This window comes from Oncorhynchus tshawytscha, linkage group LG28 (assembly GCF_018296145.1).
Source record: "Oncorhynchus tshawytscha isolate Ot180627B linkage group LG28, Otsh_v2.0, whole genome shotgun sequence".
NCBI classification, from domain to species: Eukaryota; Metazoa; Chordata; class Actinopteri; order Salmoniformes; family Salmonidae; genus Oncorhynchus; species Oncorhynchus tshawytscha.
The window spans coordinates 12,697,831-12,717,336 of NC_056456.1; the positions used below are offsets into that span (position 1 = coordinate 12,697,831).

General features: G+C 45.2%; 1 protein-coding gene across 1 annotated transcript in view; it reads left to right on the top strand.

Moving 5' to 3' along the window:
• LOC112226757 (complement component 8, beta polypeptide) overlaps positions 1 to 19,506 on the top strand; it is a 40,593-nt gene that overhangs the window by 13,866 nt on the left and 7,221 nt on the right. Inside the window, exons 3-12 of the mRNA XM_024391281.2 lie at positions 656 to 754; positions 5,513 to 5,644; positions 5,944 to 6,063; positions 7,063 to 7,101; positions 8,106 to 8,171; positions 9,222 to 9,290; positions 11,870 to 11,917; positions 12,629 to 13,445; positions 13,858 to 13,985; positions 16,895 to 16,984. Coding sequence (XP_024247049.2) covers positions 656 to 754; positions 5,513 to 5,644; positions 5,944 to 6,063; positions 7,063 to 7,101; positions 8,106 to 8,171; positions 9,222 to 9,290; positions 11,870 to 11,917; positions 12,629 to 13,445; positions 13,858 to 13,985; positions 16,895 to 16,984 — 1,608 coding nt within the window. The remainder of the gene's footprint in view (positions 1 to 655; positions 755 to 5,512; positions 5,645 to 5,943; positions 6,064 to 7,062; positions 7,102 to 8,105; positions 8,172 to 9,221; positions 9,291 to 11,869; positions 11,918 to 12,628; positions 13,446 to 13,857; positions 13,986 to 16,894; positions 16,985 to 19,506) is intronic.

Genomic DNA, 19,506 nt, shown 5'->3' on the forward strand with positions numbered 1-19,506 from the left:
AACGTGACTGGGGTTCCAGGGTTGTCAGACGTGTTCAGCGTTCACAATGAGGTTCTGTCTTCTTTCTCTTCTCACACAGCTTCGTTACATGAAAGACATGTCAGGCGTGCGTTAGCCAGGGAGGGCCGTGCCTCGGTATAAGTCTGAGGAACATGCAGGAAATGTTAATTGTTTTTGTAAGGGGGAAAAGCAGCTAAGATGCATGGGAACAGCTACTTCAAACACTCTGTGGTTGTTCAGTCAGCAAGAGGTGACGGAAGTGCCTCAGCGAGGTGTAGGTTATGGTCGGTCAGCAGAATATGTTCAGTCAGCAACTCAAACTCGCTACATTGTAGTTTGGCGGCTTGTGTCAGGAGGTGCAGGCAGCAGCAGCCTACTTAAGGATCCAGCCTCTCAAATACTAAACAATAAAAGACTGTGGTGAAAAAGAAAATCACTGAAGTGTTGAGAGAAGGAAAGTTCAAAAGGAGCAACATGAAAGAACGTTCTGTCCTATTGCACCTTATGTAACAGCTGCCACCCTCTTCCCTTCCCTCTTCCCCCTCTCCTTCTCCCCCCCTGTCATATTTACCTGAGACGTGAGTCGGCACGCTGCCGTCTTTCGTGCTGAGCGTATTTCCCTTCATCGCCCTGTGTATCTTCAACTCTCCTCCAGGGAATGGCTACGTCGGCGCGCTCCAAAGGAGAGCACAAGCAGAGAGTCTTCCTGACCATCTCCTTCGGGGGGATCAAGATTTACGACGAGAGATCAGGGGTGAGTGAGTGATGGGGCTCCACTGCGTAGCCGCGCCGCCAGGCCTGCCCATCGGCTGAGCTGTGTTACGCAGCCAGGCCTCAGCCCCAGCTGCACTGAACCTTTATAGGACATTCAAGTTCAATCACAGTCATGTAGAAAAAGGGCAGCCATCTTGTGCGCCTACCTGGCATATGGTGCAGTTGACATGCCAAACGAATACGACAAAAGCAGATAGATATAAACATTGTGTAGGGTGTCCAATCAAAAACGCATCTTTTGACCAATGGGTAAAAGAGATACTCCTCTAAGAAAACCAATCGTCCAAATGGAGGCCAGAGGAAAAAAGTAGTAGAAAATCAGGAAAATAGGCTACCGCCGTGGAATATTACATAAAACAATATGGAGGGAAGATTAATATCAATTTTGCGACATGACATGTAATGTTTTCATACTTTAGTATGCGCTTTTCCTATAAATGCAAAATCCGTGTTATTTAAAAATATAAAAAAATCTCACAAAAACAAGTGTAGCCTATGTCTGTGAAATGTCAACGGAGAGCTGAGCGTAGAGCAAACATTTTTACTTTGGAACCCTCTTACATTTAATTTGGCTCGTATCATGCTAGTTTAGATTTTTGCGACCCGCGGAAAGGACTTTGCATTGACCACCAAATCATGTACAATCCTCAAGTTGCTACGAGAAAGCGGCACTGCTCTGTCAACAGAGCCCAGTACTTATTATCGGATGTATTTTGTTACAAAATCTGACTTCTTGGATATAATGTTAATGACATGTTTTAGAGAAAGACCTCACTGAACGATTCAGAACATGAAGAATCATTATTTGTCTTGGTAAAATCTATTTTATAACATAAGGATGTGACATTTCACATCCTTTTTCACCCACTCAGAGTGGAAGGATGCTCTACATTATGGTAAAAATGTCATCAAGCCTTCTAATTGGCTAGGTGGAAATGTCGCAACATTGCTTCCACCCATGTAATCCTTAGATCTATTATCCTGTGTAGTGTCGTGTCTTTTGGACTATCATTAATGTGAAGACTGTTATATTATCAAATCAATTCTCTAGGTGTAATTATTACGTGATTCAACTATTCACGTAAATATTAATTAACTAGGAAGTCAGGAAAATGTTGTTTAAAGAGTTACTATTTCCTGAATTTAACTCTTCAGATATTTTCATATCTTATTGATTAGAGTCACTTATTAATGTATTATTACCTCATCAGTCATATTCTGATTGTCGCAAACTCTCTGCACGAACCCTAGCATAAATGATGAATCAGCGATATACCAATTGGCCAAATTATGTATTTACTAACTAATTAAATAATCACACAGAAGTACATAAACACACACAGGATAGGTTGTACATTGATTACTAACATGATACAATAAAAAGTCCCTAGTGGACTAAACCGACATGATGGCTTGTTACACCAAATTAAAAGGGAGGGGCAAGTAAGAAAGAGCAGGAGAAAAGACAAAGAACTCCAATATTGTACACACTAACTATGCTCATGGAAATACTAATAAGACTTTGCACATGAACAGCCACTCATTTGAAAGGAATTGCAATTTACATATTTATGAGTGTAGGCCTTTGTTGTCTCTCTCTGTGATCGCTGGTCCATCTGCTGGAGAGTCAGTCGACAGAAAGTCTCTGGTTTGTCCACCAGTGATCAAAGTCTTTCGTAGTTGTAGCTTGTTAAAATGGATACATCAGGTGTACCAATGGTCGTTCAATAGGGAAATGTTCTCCCGAATGGATCTTTCAGAGTACCATTCGGTCGTTCGATCAGTCGCGTTTACCAGACTAAAGTACTTAAACAGCTGCAGACTGAATGTGTAGTCTTTAGTTTTGTAGATTGCTTAACCATTCGTGACGCCCAGTTCACGCCTTAGTCTGCTTGGTCTATAGAGTGGTAGATTTCTTAACCATTTGTAACGTATTCAGCTGGTGCTGCACGTAACTGTTCTAACGTACATTTTGTCAGAAGTGGGTTTTATACACTTCTGGGAAAAGGGGGCGTTCCATGATGCCGATGTAATGTCTGTGCTCATGTGGGCGTGGCCACTGACTTGGTTTAGACTTCATATGAAAAACAATTCTCTCATTTAGGCCGTCATTGAAAATAAGAATTTGTTCTTAACTGACTTGCCTAGTTAAATAAAGGTCAAATTCAAAACAAAACAAACAAACAAAAAATTTAGAAGGCTAACATCACATTACATCTTCTCACAAATAATTTCATATACAGTGGGGAGAAGTATTTGATACACTGCCGATTCTGCAGGTTTTCCTACTTACAAAGCATGTAGAGGTCTGTAATTTTTATCATAGGTACACTTCAACTGTGAGAGACGGAATCTAAAACAAAAATCCAGAAAATCACATTGTATGATTTTTAAGTAATTAATTTGCATTTTTGCATGACATGTATTTGGTACATGACAGAACTTAATATTTGGTACATTTGTTTGCATACAGAGATCAGAGTTCTTGACCAGGTTTGCACACACTGCAGCAGGGATTTTGGCTTCCATATCAGATCCTTCAGACTGTCGCTGGGCAGGACTTTCAGCTCCCTCCAAAGATTTTCTATTGGGTTCAGGTCTGGAGACTGGCCCAGGACCTTGATATGCTTCTTACGGAGCCACTTTGCCCTGGCTGTGTGTTTTGGGTCAGGCTGTAAGACAGCCATGACCCATCTTCACTCATTGAGGGAAGGAGGTTGTTGGCCAAGATCTTGTGATACATGGCCCCATCCATCCAATGCGGTGCAGTCGTCGAGATAAGCACCCCCAAAGAATGATGTTTCCACCTCCATTCTTCCCCTCAAGGGCACGTCATGACAGTAGATATAGTAACATCAGTGTCTAGGGAGTAGGGGGTAAGGGCGATGTGGAATGTAGAATGAGTAAACTGCTTTGACTTAACCTGGGCCTGGCCTGCTGTATGATGGCTACTGTCGGATGATAAAGACCTGTCTGTTATAATGACAGTGTGTATATGAGTGATATGATATTATCCCCTTCCCCAAAATCGGCAGTCATCACCTCCCCTGGGGGCCCAGAGACCTGCTGTCCCCCCACACAAATACAACCCCAAATGTCTGGAATACCCCCTTTTGATGTTACCGTACTGTTCATCACCACTATCCACTAGGCTAATTAGCCCACAGTTCCACCCCTAATCATCATCATTGCTAACTGCTAGCCTAATTGTCCCATAGCTCCACTTCTACTGTCATTAAAGGGAAAAAAAAAAAAATGCATTACGCAATACTGTATATAGACCCGTTCCACAAGACAACTCATGGTTTGATATTTGATGACTTCCATTTTTATTTTCTTTGGATAGTGGTGCCACCCATTATTTGCCACAAGCCCTGTCATTTATCAACAACAACTAGATAATACCCCTCATTGAGCCCCGTAGTGTGTGTGTGTGTGTGTGTGTGTGTGTGTGTGTGTGTGTGTGTGTGTGTGTGTGTGTGTGTGTGCACGTGTGTGTGTGTGTGTGTGTGTGTGTGTGTGTGTGTGTGTGTGTGTGTGTAAGCCCTACCCTCTGATGCTCATCACCACATGCGGCTTCTGTAATTTTGTTCGAGAATCATCGTCCCCCTAATGCCCTTTCATTTTATAAACTGATTAACCCAGCAGCACTTAATTTACCCAACAATCGTAATGGTAAAATACAGGGCTCTTTCAGTAGGACGAGGCGTTGCAGAACATTCGGATAGAAATGTGTCATGCAGACAAGACACTGTTTACTGTCAACTAGACTATAGAATATTGTCAGCTCTAGTATGTTCCATTTCTCTCTGCCACGTTCTTATCAGTGCACCCCACTGAATAAGCCCGGGTTTAATTTCTTAGTAGCTCATCCCCGTTGCTCAAAGCTTATCAACACTGTTAGTGGAGCAGCAGGTGGGAGTAGATGAGTGACAGCCCAACTACTTTGAGCACGTGTGTGTGTGTGTGTGTGTGTCAGTTGTACTTTTGAACCAGGTGTTCAGGGCTGCCCACGCTCTGTTGACGATGCATCTTTTTGCATATTGCACAATACACAACAATATCATTACCCCCAGGTTAGAGAAATCTTCCAAATAAGTGAAAAAGGGTTGTCTGATCTGTGCACATACACACGCACAAGCACACATATACACACACGGACACCCACACCCTAATCGGCCGTTGTTCAAGCAGTAAATGCGTTGCGCCTCCTATCCCACTGAGACATGTGGGAGCTGGAAATGAGGAGAAAAAGGGAAGAATGGCATAAGTGGTAGTTATTCTTGTCAAGACTATTCCCTGTCAACAGTTAGACAAAGAAAGACTAATGCATTTACATTTGCTTTCCCTCATTCTCTGCTGCGGTGAATCTGGAGCACAATATTGCCGTAGTATTAGAATTAGTAAGAAGCTGTAGCCTACTTACCGTGAACTCCCAGTTCACTCCCTCATTTTGAAACAAAACGTTCTTCAAGAATTCATGAAATTCATTAGAAATGTATAGTGTAGAGCCAGGAGTTTTCCTAGACAGGTCACATGTCTGAAAAAACTCCCGGATCTAACTAAACTATAAAATCAGGACCTTAACCCTACAGTATCCAACATGGGTCTCTAAGCCCCCTCCATTTTGTATGGTCCATTTCCTCGTCCTGACCTGTCACTTCCTCTTCCCTGTTTCGAAGATCTACTACATCACTTCCTAACTCCAACTTATGTCACTTCCTCCCTGTGTGTTCAGGTTCTGCTGCATCACCACTCGGTGCATGAGATCTCCTATATCGCCAAGGATACCCGGGACCACCGGGCCTTCGGCTACGTCTGCGGGAAGGAGGGACACCACCGGTTCGTGGCCATCAAGTCCGGTCAGTCGGTGAGTACAGGACCTGAGATCCTAATGAGGTGTAGTAGTCGTAAAGAGCGTTACAGCCAAAGTTACAATCAATCAACACGTTTCAAATGCAACACATAGTGTTGCAACAAGGGAGCAACCGTTTGTAACACAGTTGAAAGATTGTCCAATAGGAAGGACTCTGCTTTTATCCTTTTAGATATTTGCAGCACGGTGTAGTTGGGATTGCGACGTAAGTGCGTGTGTACTACGTGTGTGTCGTCTGGAAGATGAAGGTGTGTGCTCCTCTTCCTTCACATCCCTCCCTCCCTCCCTGACAGGCAGAGCCCCTGATCGTTGACCTGCGCGACCTCTTCACCCTCATCTACGACATCAAGCAGCGCGAGGAGATGGAGAGGAAGGCCCAGAAGGACAAGCAGTGTGAGCAGGCCGTCTACCAGGTAGACAACAACAACAATAAACAACAAAAGAACTGTTACCATGGCCGTTATGCACAATGGCCATATTGAGTGCACTCATGAGTATAGTGAGAGATGTTAGAGGAAGGGAGATGACGCGTATCTATTGAAGAAATGGGTTAATATCTGTCAAAGTGAGCGTTCCCCCCTCTTGCGTAAGCACGCTTTCTTGCTTAGCCTAGCGACCAGCAGGCAGAGATGACTGCTTCACGCGCTTTGAGTACGAGTCCAGATCTCGGCTTGGGCTGTGACTGCAATGCAAATTATTTAAGGTGTTTTGAGGGATGTTATAATGCCACTAATTTTTTTATCCCGAAACATGACTTTCATGCATCGAAAGACTCCTGTCAATGTAAAAGGCTTAATGTAATGTATAACTGTGTCCACAATGGTATATATTATTATGTTGGAAAATGTATACAGTAACTCAGACATCAGGTTAAGACCAGGCACAATAGGTTAAGACTAGGCCCAATAGGTTAAGACCAGGCACAATAGGTTAAGACCAGGCACAATAGGTTAAGACCAGGCACAATAGGTTAAGACTAGGCCCAATAGGTTAAGACCAGGCACAATAGGTTAAGACCAGGCACAATAGGTTAAGACCAGGCACAATAGGTTAAGACCAGGCACAATAGGTTAAGACCAGGCACAATAGGTTAAGACCAGGCACAATAGGTTAAGACCAGGCACAATAGGTTAAGACTAGGCCCAATAGGTTAAGACTAGGCCCAATATGTTAAGACTAGGCACAATATGTTAAGACTAGGCACTCTCCACTGAGTTCCTAATAGAAAACGCCTGTTTTCCCCTAAGCCAGTGGCTGATTGCTCACACCTGATGCCCTTGCATGCTCTTTTGTTCTCGCTCTTTTCTTCTCTCTGTACTTCTATTCGTCTATCCATGGTCTTGCTCTATTCTCCTCTGTATCCGTCTTCTTCTTGTTATGTAAAACGTTCCTTCTCTTCAACCATCACGCAGACCATTCTGGAGGACGAGGTGGACGATCCAGTTTACCAGGTACGTCGCCACATGACACGCGGCCCATCAGAACTAGCGATGAAACCCCATGGGACCTTTTTCCCTCTAGCTTCTACTGACGACAGTGTTTTCACGTGATTCATTCTATGCAATACGAAACAATTAATCCTTAATGTAAATATCTGCCGCTGATCTGCTTGAATTAATGATTCATGATATCCAAACCATCTCAGTAATACGCAGTAGACCAGCCATCACAGTAGACGGTTTTGTTCAACCATTCGACTCTCCCATTGCAGTGTTGTTGAACCATATCTTTTCAGTTGACCTGTGTATATGTTCTGATTTTCTTCTAAAAACCTATCTGACCCTGACTGGTTGTTCTCCCCTTTTGCTTTTGGCTGAACCTGATACTCTACTCTGTTGCTCACACTGAATACAGACAACACTAACCCTTACTCTGAATGCTAATGTTCAGTGGATATGCCCCAACTCATTCCAAATTTCTGTTGTTTTCCCCTTTAGCTCCCCCCCAAAAAAGTTTTAATTTGCAATTCTGTAGTAGTAGTGACTGTTTTCGTTTGTTTTGTTTCGAATACAAGAGTCCAATGACTGTGGGCAGAATCCAAACTTGGGATCCGTGCGTGTAACTAACTCAGACTTTCGTGTAAATCATCTAGGTTACAAACGCGGATCTCGAGTCAGGATTGGCCCCTCTGTGTCTAGGTGGTAGTGGAGAGGTGGAGCAGTATTCTGATGAAGTTGGTGGAGGGACCTCTTCAGTACCTGGAACTACTGCCTGACCAATTACTGTGCTCTCTCCTCTTCCTTCTTCACTCTATCGTCTCTCTCTCTCTTTCTTTCCTTGTTTGTCTCTCTCACACTCTTTTTTTCTATCTCTTTCTCTTTCTCTGTATTTTGTCTCTTATTTCTCTCTCTCTTTCTCGCTCTCTCTCTCTCTTTCTTTCGATCGCTCTCTCTCTCTTTCCGTTAATCTCGACATGCTCCATCCCTCTTGGCCCCACCCGCTACTTCTGTTGTAGTACATTGTGTTTGAGGCTGGACATGAGCCCCTCCGTGGCCACCAATCAGAGGAGAGCGTTTACCAGGTACAATACCAAGCCCCGCCCCTTCCATACCTTTTGTAGAGTAGTCAACCCAGAGCGTTGTGTTACATTAGACTATTTCTGTTTGTTAGAGAGCAGGGCAGTACACTCTGGGTAAAACAAGTATACTCACAATGTTCCAAATGTAAATTAGAATAACATCTCAAGTGCAGTCATGGCTAGTTATTTTGGCAGACCAATTCATCCAGGCTTCTCTAGAGTCTATGTGGGCTCCCTGCAGACATCCAGAGGTTTGACCTTCCAGCTGAGTTCAAGGGACCAACAGGAGCCTCTAGGGACCTAGAGTGTGATTTAATCTGGTGCCCCTCCTCCCTCCCCCACCTCTCTACTCCCTCACCCCTCCTCCCTTACCCCTCTTCCCTTCTCTGTCCACCTCCCCCTCCCTCCCTCCACCCTCGCCCCCCTCCTCCTCGTCCCTCCTCCTCCTCTTCCTTTCTGAAGATGAAAGATGAGTCGAAATGAATCATTTGCCATGCCATTTGAACTCCAAATGAAACAAGATCAATAGGCGAGAAGAGAATTCCGCCCAACTCCAAGTCAGCCAGCCGAAAGCGAGAGAGAGAGAGAGAGAGAGAGAGAGAGAGAGAGAGAGGCCATATTGTTCAATACGGTTAATAGATTAATGTGAGGAAAATATACAAAAGAGAGGAGAGGGCAAGCGCTCCAGCGTTGTCAGTTTCCACAGATTTAAACCTCTAGTTGAATGTGATCCAAATGGAGAAAAACAATTGTGCCGCCTTAATGTCAATACAAAGAAGTAGCACACACAATCGTACAGCATTGCTTACAATCAATATGGATCTAAATAAGAGTTGATTCAAGAGCTGTGCAACGGTAGAATTTGCATAACATTTTCCTTTAAACCATTTGCAGACCAGAGACACCGTCTGAAATGATGAGTGTTTCAGCTGTAGCAGAAGAAAGGATTCATTGAATAATCAATACGTTTTTCTCTTTCTTACTCAACCTTGGTAAAATGGTGTTGCTCAAAGCTCACTTTATTCTTTCATTTTGACTCGACCTCCAACACAGGTCCCTACCGCTACCAGTCAGCAGAAGGGAGAAGGGATCTATGACGTCCCAAAACGCCATTTCATGACTGTAGGTGCTTTTGTTTTTTGTTTTTTTTGGTTGGTCCACTCCCTCCACTGGCAAACCTCTCATTCCCTCACTAAGGAAAACTCCCCTCTTCTTTAGTGTCCATTTATGAACCCCTGTCTGTGTGAGCTTGTGGAATTATTGGACCCCTAACCACCTCGCAGACACACGTAGACGTGGTCGTGTACACCCACAGACTGGTTATCAGCAGTGTGTCTCGAAGGCAGTGGTTGCCTGCCTGTGCAGTCTGATATCAGTTGTCTTGGGCAAGAAATGATCAAGCGTCAGGCCTAAGTATATTCTTACAGTATCTAAGGTTATAAAGATGCAATGATATTGTATATTGCAATATGTATCGTCATGTATACGGGGTGTATATTGTATTGTTATGCACAGTCTGCCCCAACAGATACATGATTCCATCTAGCTAAGATGTGACGTCAGTTGTGTCTTTGCTTCTGATCCTCCACAGGATTTTAAACATAGAGGACTGTTAGACATCGAAGAGGCCGTCTTTTCTTCAATAAAGACAAAACGCTTTTGTCATTTCCAGTCTCACCAATATATTTTCTACAGCAAGGTTCATTTTGGACCAGAACAAATAGACATATCATGGAATCACTTTTTGGTTGCGCAAAACTGGAAATATATCTCTTTCTATCCTTTCACCATGTCAGATGCAATAGTCAATACATTTACACGGAGAGGGAAGAAAACGTCCATCGTACTTCTGAAACAAACCCTAAGAAGAAAGTGGGCTTTCTTTCTCGCCTCACTTCCTCTCTGTGCTGATAGTTCAGCAGCATATCAACTCGGCATGATAGCTATCCTGTCCCCCTTGCTATCTCCCCCCCTAAAACACATCATGCTAGCTGGTGTTGTATCAATAGCTGCCGACGCTGCTTCCATATCTCTTAAGAGTTACTGCTTGTCTGTGCATTCAGTTGGAGCTCTACTGAGAGATCCCCCATAGCTTGATGTGTGTGTCACTCTGCCTGTCTGCCTGAGGTAAAGACCCAGTATAACTATAACCTATGTCTGCCCACCTTTTACAAACTACTGTACCTCCCTCTTGCTCCTACTGGATACATAGAACTGTAAGAGCAAGCCATAATGTACAACAACAATATGTACCGTATATGATCGGAACCCCCCCCCCACACACACACACACACACACACACTTCAAACAGGACATAGACAATGTTATGTTGCCCCCCTTCACCAACACTGATTGCTGTTTTCCTCTCATTTTCGCTCTTCTTTTCGTGTCTGTGTGTGTGTGTGTGTCTTTATTTATAGCATGCAAATCCCCTGTGTGTTCCCGTGGTGATACATCGTCTGCTTGTGCATGCAGTCTAGGACATACATTTCATGCGACTTATCCATTTCATAGTCTAGTTGTAGAACCTATGTCCTTCCTTCCTACTTCCTCTGAAATGTAATTGTACTGTTAGAGCGCTGAAGTTATATGGCTGGGGGGGGTGAGATATGAGAGTAGCTGTAGGAACGGTCACGTCTGCTATATGGGTCAGGTAGTTATATTGTCTCAGTGGGTAAATATATAGAAGTATATATATTCATTGGGGTCAGGAAACACAGTGGTGAATGTACTGGTAACTGCCAAAATAAAGGAAACACTTGCGTAAATGAGGGATACAAAGTATATTGAAAGCAGATGAGATAATTAAGCAATTCACATCCCATCGTGCAAGGGATCATGTATTAAAATGTCCCAGTTGCCCATTCTTTTGGCTACCATGGCTAGAAGAAGAGATCTCAGTGACTTTGAAAGAGGGGTCTCAAAGGAGCAAAGAGGGTGTAAAGTGTGTGTGTGTGTGCATGTCTGTGTCAGTCCCCAGATCTCAACCCAATTGAATACTTATCTGAGATTCTGGAGTAGTGGCTGAGACAGCATTTTTCACCACCATCAACAAAACACCAAATGATGGAATTTAATGTGGAAGAATGGTGTTGCATCCCTCCAATAGAGTTCCAGACACTTGTAGAATCTATGCCAAGGCGTATTGCAGCTGTTCTGGCAGCTTGTGGTATTGCCAAATGTCCTAAAACATTCTATGTTGGTGTTTCCTTTATTTTGGCAGTTACCTGTATATTGTATACCGTCCAAATCCTACCTAATCATATAATATTATCTTGTGTTTGAGAGGAATCACAATGGTAATGCATTGTGGGACTATTGGGGCTGATTTGATAGGTAGAGACGGACATAATAATATCTAATCAGTGTTCTTTTGATTGGACTGAATAGCCAATTATAGAGCACCGTGAGAGATTCATTTTAGATCCATTTTCTGATAATGAAATGAAAGGAGAGCTAGTTGTTTCTTGGCATCTTCAGTACAATTCTCTTCACACGTAATCACGCATGCACACACACACACACACACACACACACACACACACACACACGCACATGCACACGCACACACCCTATTAGAGTAATAGAATGTGTTATGAGAAAGTCTGCCTTTAGAATGTGTTATTAGAAAGTCTGCCTTTGTTTTGTCGTGAAATGTCACTGTTCTCCCTCTCTGTCCCTGTTCCTCTGCCCCACCACAGAACATCAACCACTTTGATCTGTTCGGAGATATGTCAACTCCACCCTCTGTGAGTAACTGTCCATTCCCTCTTGCTTAGACAGACTCTGTCCGTTTAACCATGTCTGCAATGATGGTGCTGAAATATTATGCGTCAACATCGCTGCAACTCCCCAATGGGCTAGGGGGAGGTGAAGGTTGAGTCATGCATCCTCCGAAACATGACCCGCCTAACCGCGCTCCTTAACACGGAAGCCAGCCGCACCAATGTGTCGGAGGAAACACTGTTAAACTGGCGACCGGGGGCCCAAGAGTGCAGGCACCCGGCCTGCCACAAAGAGGTCGGTGAGCCACGTAAAGCCCCACAGCCAAAACCCTCCCCTAAGCAGTGTGACGCTGGGCCAAATGTGCTTTGTCCAATGGGACTCCCGGCCACAGCCGGTTGTTGGCCAGCCCGGGAATGAACCCGGGTCTGTAGTAACGTCTCTAGCACTGCGATGCAGAGCCTTAGACCGCTGCGCCACTCGGGAGGTCCATGTGTCAACATTTGAATGCGTTGTTATGCAGTCAAACTACTGTGTGGATAATAGAGAAACTCACAGTCATGACAACTGCTAAAGACCAGTAATACATTGGAAGACATTTTGTATTCTGATTTCTTTGTGAACAGATGGTTCAATTGACCCCCAAATAGAAAAAGCCAATAAATGAATAATCACAATGACCCCAGTGAAAGGATAGGTGTCTGGTTCAGACGTGCATGTGGATGATGTCCCCCCAGATTCCCCCGTCCCCGGCCAACACTCTGGACCCCAGCAGGAGCCACCGCCAGCTCCAGCACCCCCCAGAGATGTTCACCGGCCCCTTCAGCCCCACCTCTGTCCCCTCAGGGTACATGACCATGGGGCCAGTCCAGGCAGCCCAGTGGGCCCAGCAGGGACCCTTCGCTGGCCAGGCCCAGACCCTGGCCTTTGGGGTGCAAGGGCCCCTCCAGGTGACCCAGGTCCTCCCTGGGGGCCAGCCCGTCATCTGGAGCCAGGCCAACATCTTCCCTGCCACCCAGCAGCAGTGGGCCGCCATGGCTGCCTACATGCCTGCCCAGGCTGTGGGCGTGGGGGGTCACCACCTCCCCATGATGGTGCCCATCACCACCGTGTGCCCTGGCCCCCAGGGGCCCCACGGTGACCTCTCCTCCACCCCTTCCTCGGCCATCGCCAGCCCCCAGCATCAGACGATGGACCCCGTTCTGCTCCAGCAGCAGCATAGCATCGGTGGGGACTCGGACGCAGGCGAAGGCCCCTCTTCGCTGGGCCTTGTCATGGTGGGCAGCAGGTGTGGCACACCCAGGCCGATGAGCCCTACTTCAATGGGTCTTGGTGCCGTGGGCAGGTGTGAGACGCCCGTTGGCCTTGTCATGATGGCGAGGTGTGAGACGCCCGGTCTAGTGAACGTGCCCCCTGACACCCTGGTCTGTAGCCAGCTGGGCCTGGAGTCATCATCTGCCGCAACCCAGGAAGAGGAAGGCAGCTGTAGTGACCTTGACCTCTCTCGGATGACCTTGAGTCCAGGCACGTCCACCTCGCCCTCCACTGACTCAGGTAAATTCTACCTATAGCCAGTTTTTCCTACATTTACACTAGATAGTTGCACATACTCATACAGAACAAATAAGTTACCCAACCCAAACCTTAAAGGGAAAATCCACCGGCCACATCATCATGATGATACAAAATGCATCATTTTGCATGTCATGATAATATGATCAGTGGCACTTTGCTTCTTGAAAGTCCAATATGTTGAAAACTTGACCGCTGACATGCAAAACATTTTGGGACTATATCAAAAGTGGACTAATGAAAAAAAAAAAAAAAAATTTGTGTTTTTTTTGTCAAGTTTCCCTTTTACCAAACCCTAACTATACCCACCTGGATAATGTACAATGCTTTAAGACACGGTTAAAGTGGGGGAAAAGGAGTACAGTACACCCAACAACCAACTCTGTCTCTGCAGCGTCCACCCCAGCCCCCCAACCTGGCTCGTCCTCAGACTCCGCCCCGTCCCAGGCTAGTGATCCCCCCACAGACCACTCCCCCATCGAAACAGAGGCCACACACCCCAGTACCAGGGAGGATGACTCGGTGAGTCTCAGCTAATCTGCTTCATAATGATATAATGAGCTATCAAACGGTTGGTAGATAGTCGTTTTATCACTTCACCTGCCATTTTGACTGCATCAGTCGAACAAAAACATTTGATATATGCTAAGAGGGGGAAAAAAGTCCTTTGGTTGTATTTATAAAGGTCTTGGGTAACGTTGTAATTTGAAAAAAATATGTATTTCAAAGAACACAATAGCATTTTCAGGACTTTATGTTACTGCAGGCTATCTGCTACCGCGGGCTCACATGTGGAGCGCATGGAACAGTGGTTATTCTTGGAAAAAGTGCTATTTTGAAATAGGGCTAATCTCTTCAATTTTGAGAGTCATTTGTCAAAGGGAAGTGTTTTTGGAAACCTCAGATACAATATAGGAAAACATCTTACCTGCATGTGACTCTGTCGGAGGATGTGTTTGAAAAAGTCACCTTTCTGGTGCTCCAGAGGAGAAAACGATGTCCTCTTGTAACACATATATTCTGTTAGTGATATCGACATTCTCACAACGTACAAAATCAAATCAAATCAAATGTTATTTGTCACATACACATGGTTAGCAGATGTTAATGCGAGTGTAGCGAAATGCTTGTGCTTCTAGTTCCGACAATGCAGTAATAACGAACAAGTAATCTAACTAACAATTCCAAAAAACTACTGTCTTATACACAGTGTAAGGGGATAAAGAATATGTACATAAGGATATATGAATGAGTGATGGTACAGAGCAGCATAGGCAAGATACAGTAGATGATATCGAGTACAGTATATACATATGAGATGAGTATGTAAACCAAGTGGCATAGTTAAAGGGGCTAGTGATACATGTATTACATAAGGATGCAGTCGATGATATAGAGTACAGTATCTACGTATGCATATGAGATGAATAATGTAGGGTAAGTAACATTATATAAGGTAGCATTGTTTAAAGTGGCTAGTGATATATTTACATCATTTCCCATCAATTCCCATTATTAAAGTGGCTGGAGTAGAGTCAGTGTCATTGACAGTGTGTTGGCAGTAGCCACTCAATGTTAGTGGTGGCTGTTTAACAGTCTGATGGCCTTGAGATAGAAGCTGTTTTTCAGTCTCTCGGTCCCAGCTTTGATGCACCTGTACTGACCTCGCCTTCTGGATGACAGCGGGGTGAACAGGCAGTGGCTCGGGTGGTTGATGTCCTTGATGATCTTTATGGCCTTCCTGTAGCATCGGGTGGTGTAGGTGTCCTGGAGGGCAGGTAGTTTGCCCCCGGTGATGCGTTGTGCAGACCTCACTACCCTCTGGAGAGCCTTACGGTTGAGGGCGGTGCAGTTGCCATACCAGGCGGTGATACAGCCCGCCAGGATGCTCTCGATTGTGCATCTGTAGAAGTTTGTGAGTGCTTTTGGTGACAAGCCGAATTTCTTCAGCCTCCTGAGGTTGAAGAGGCGCTGCTGCGCCTTCCTCACGATGCTGTCTGTGTGAGTGGACCAATTCAGTTTGTCTGTGATGTGTATGCCGAGAACTTAAAACTTGCTACCCTCTCCACTACTGTTCCATCGATGTGGATGGGGGGGTGTTCCCTCTGCTGTTTCCTGAATTCCACAATCATCTCCTTAGTTTTGTTGACGTTGAGTGTGAGGTTATTTTCCTGACACCACACTCCGAGGGCCCTCACCTCCTCCCTGTAGGCCGTCTCGTCGTTGTTGGTAATCAAGCCTACCACTGTTGTGTCGTCCGCAAACTTGATGATTGAGTTGGAGGCGTGCGTGGCCACGCAGTCGTGGGTGAACAGGGAGTACAGGAGAGGGCTCAGAACGCACCCTTGTGGGGCCCCAGTGTTGAGGATCAGCGGGGAGGAGATGTTGTTGCCTACCCTCACCACCTGGGGGCGGCCCGTCAGGAAGTCCAGTACCCAGTTGCACAGGGCGGGGTCGAGACCCAGGGTCTCGAGCTTGATGACGAGCTTGGAGGGTACTATGGTGTTGAATGCCGAGCTGTAGTCGATGAACAGCATTCTCACATAGGTATTCCTCTTGTCCAGATGGGTTAGGGCAGTGTGCAGTGTGGTTGAGATTGCATCGTCTGTGGACCTATTTGGGTGGTAAGCAAATTGGAGTGGGTCTAGGGTGTCAGGTAGGGTGGAGGTGATATGGTCCTTGACTAGTCTCTCAAAGCACTTCATGATGACGGATGTGAGTGCTACGGGGCGGTAGTCGTTTAGCTCAGTTACCTTAGCTTTCTTGGGAACAGGAACAATGGTGGCCCTCTTGAAGCATGTGGGAACAGCAGACTGGTATAGGGATTGATTGAATATGTCCGTAAACACACCGGCCAGCTGGTCTGCGCATGCTCTGAGGGCGCGGCTGGGGATGCCATCTGGGCCTGCAGCCTTGCGAGGGTTAACACGTTTAAATGTCTTACTCACTTCGGCTGCAGTGAAGGAGAGACCGCATGTTTTCGTTGCAGGCCGTGTCAGTGGCACTGTATTGTCCTCAAAGCGGGCAAAAAAGTTATTTAGTCTGCCTGGGAGCAAGACATCCTGGTCCGTGACTGGGCTGGGTTTCTTCCTGTAGTCCGTGATTGACTGTAGACCCTGCCACATGCCTCTTGTGTCTGAGCCGTTGAATTGAGATTCTACTTTGTCTCTGTACTGGCGCTTAGCTTGTTTGATAGCCTTGCGGAGGGAATAGACGCAATAAACGCACTTAGGAGAAGTCAAGGACGGAAGGGGGCATGGCAGAGATATATAAACGTTACATTCATATGCAGTCAACATTACTGCCTCGGCACTTGTGTTAATGGGTGAATACTAGAATCAACCATTCTCCCACTCTCTCTCTCTCTCTCTCTCTCTCTCTCTCTCTCTCTCTCTCTCTTTCTTTCTCTGTCTCTCCCTCTTTCCACCTAGGGCTCATGCAACCGGGCTCGGTCTCCCTGTCCTTCCAGTGATGCTCCATCTGACTGTCCACAGGCCCAGACCTGTCCGCAGGAAGACAGCTAGAGAACACTGGGACTCTGGGTGGGTTTCTTCTCTACTCTCCTACCACTCTCCTCTTATCACCCCGTTCTCTCCTCCCCTTCCCTCTCATCTCCTCATCCCACCCCTCACCCTCTCTCCGATCCTCTCCTGTTCTATCCTCTAACCTTTTGTATCCCCTTAAGGCTGCTTAAAACATCTCTGTTTTATTGATTGGTCTAACAACACTCTACTGCTCAGCTCTTATTGCCTGTCTGTCTGGTGTCTTTTCAGAGGCACAGATCTCTTGTTTGTCTTTTAGTCTCTCTCTCTCTCTCTCTGTGTCCTTGCAGCTAAATGGTCCTCAGCCAATTATGGAAGAGCTGTGATTTTCATTTAAAGGTTTATTTTATTATGGCTCTGTAGTACGTTGTAAAATGGAACATTGCTGCATTGATTAAGTATGATCAAAGTAAGGAACAATACTGCCACCTGCTGTCCATAGACTCATAATTGCACATATTTCACACACGTGTATGTGTTCTAATGCGGCTCCCTCCCTCTCCAGGAGAAGAATCCTCTCTATGCCCAGAGATATGACCAACAAGAGGACATGAGAAGAGAGAAGAGGAGCAGGAGGAGGACAGCATACTGAGAGGGAGAGGAGAGACTCTAGACTCCTGTGTCTCTCCACATAGCTGGATTACACTGATCACTGTTTTGTTCTGGGGACTATTAATATTGGCAGTCTAAAGTAGCAGCACCATAGGACTGGCTTCTCTCTTGAGACGGACAACACAACACACTCCTCATTATGGACAAACCTTGTCTTTTTTCTCCCTTTGCCAATTGGAAGGTTTTTCTCCCAGGAAGTGACCTTTGAAACTGTAGCAGCAGGCCGTTGCCATGACAACATTCTGCCACAGGTCAGTGGGAGGAGATGTCCAATCTATCATGTGACCTGGAAGAACCAATCACACAGCAAGTTCAGAAAGAGGATTGTAAATGGGTTCTATGGATTCTGATGATTTTTTAGGTATTTTGATGAGGAATGGTGTCCTTTGGGGTTGTACCTTGCAAGGACTCATTGTGCAGAACAGATGGATTTCCCAAATGTTTTCAAAGAACTGACTTGTTCTATTTGCATGAACAGACTTTGTATTGTGGATCCAGCCAAACGCCACAGCGACTGCGAGACAACTGTTCTCCGTAGCTCCCTTTTCAAAGCTAAAAGATAAAACAATATCATTTGCCATTTGTAAGCTGCGACTACCGAGTTGATGCGTATGAGAGTTTTTAGGGTAACAAAAAAAAATGTTTGAGGCATCGGCCGAAATAAAAATCCTGTTTGCCAAACTTCTATTTTGTAAATAAGATTTCATCAAGGCCCCGACTGTACACCTGCATCTCTGTGCCATAAGATAGGTCCGTCATCTGCCTCTCTGACACTGCCTACCTGTGGCTCTCAACTCTAAAGCAATGCCCTACCAGCACCTCTGTCTGTATCATCTGGATCATCTGTATCATCTTTGCTTTGCTTTTGTTGGCAATTTCTTTTTTGTTCTTTCTGTTTCTCTGTTGGGTTTGGTCGGTCTGTGACATATGAACTGTGCATCTGTGTTACTTAGCCATTGAATCAAAGCGATGACGCCTGTTACCTACGTGTGACGTAACTCACTCTTTTGAAAATGAAGTCACACAACAACAACAAAATATCCACAGGCTAATTTCTTAATAAAGTCACTGTCACTTTTACCTGGGGGAGAGGGAAAGGGGGGGGGGGATCTCCTGCATAACCTTGTTTCTTAGCTGTTTTAGACTTCCAGACAGGTGTACTACTCACACTTCAATGTTTTGCTTTCAAACTCAATGTTGATCTACTCTACTGCTTCCAGACCTGGGTTCAAATGCTATTTAAATACTTTTGAGCATTTGCTTTAGCCTGCCTCTAGTGCCAGGTGGGCGGGGTTTGCATTTTGGGAATTTCATATTGGCCCCATTGCAACAGGCAAGCTCAATCACGCACAGCGAAACAATTTGAAATGATCTCAAATGGTATTTGAACCCAGGTCTGCTAGACATATCTAGGTGGTTTCTAGGAACCAAAACCAATAAGCTAGTTGAGATGGCCCATCCAGCTGCAGACTCCAGAGTGCATTACTATGCCTTATTACTATCAGTTGGACAGGTTTGGTTGCCCTGTCACTGTTACATCGTCCTGTCATTGTATTTCAGTAACACAATTCATTGATGCAACTGAGGGTTTGGGGCATATTGTAGGTCTGTCCGCTTCACAGAGTTACAAATGGACAAAACGTGGAGACTTTATATGGCTATGAAATAATATAAATATGATTACTATTTACTTCTAGACTATGATGATAATAACTGTAACCCTGCTCGTCTAAGAAAAAGCTAAGCGAAATGGTCCCATTTTATTTATGAATCCCCCGAACGGTCTTGAAAAGAGAAAGAGGACTTTTTGTACGTATATTTCGTCCCATCTACTGTGCTACTCATGCCCACTGTTCAGTCACAAATAAAAGATCATGTGATTCACCGTT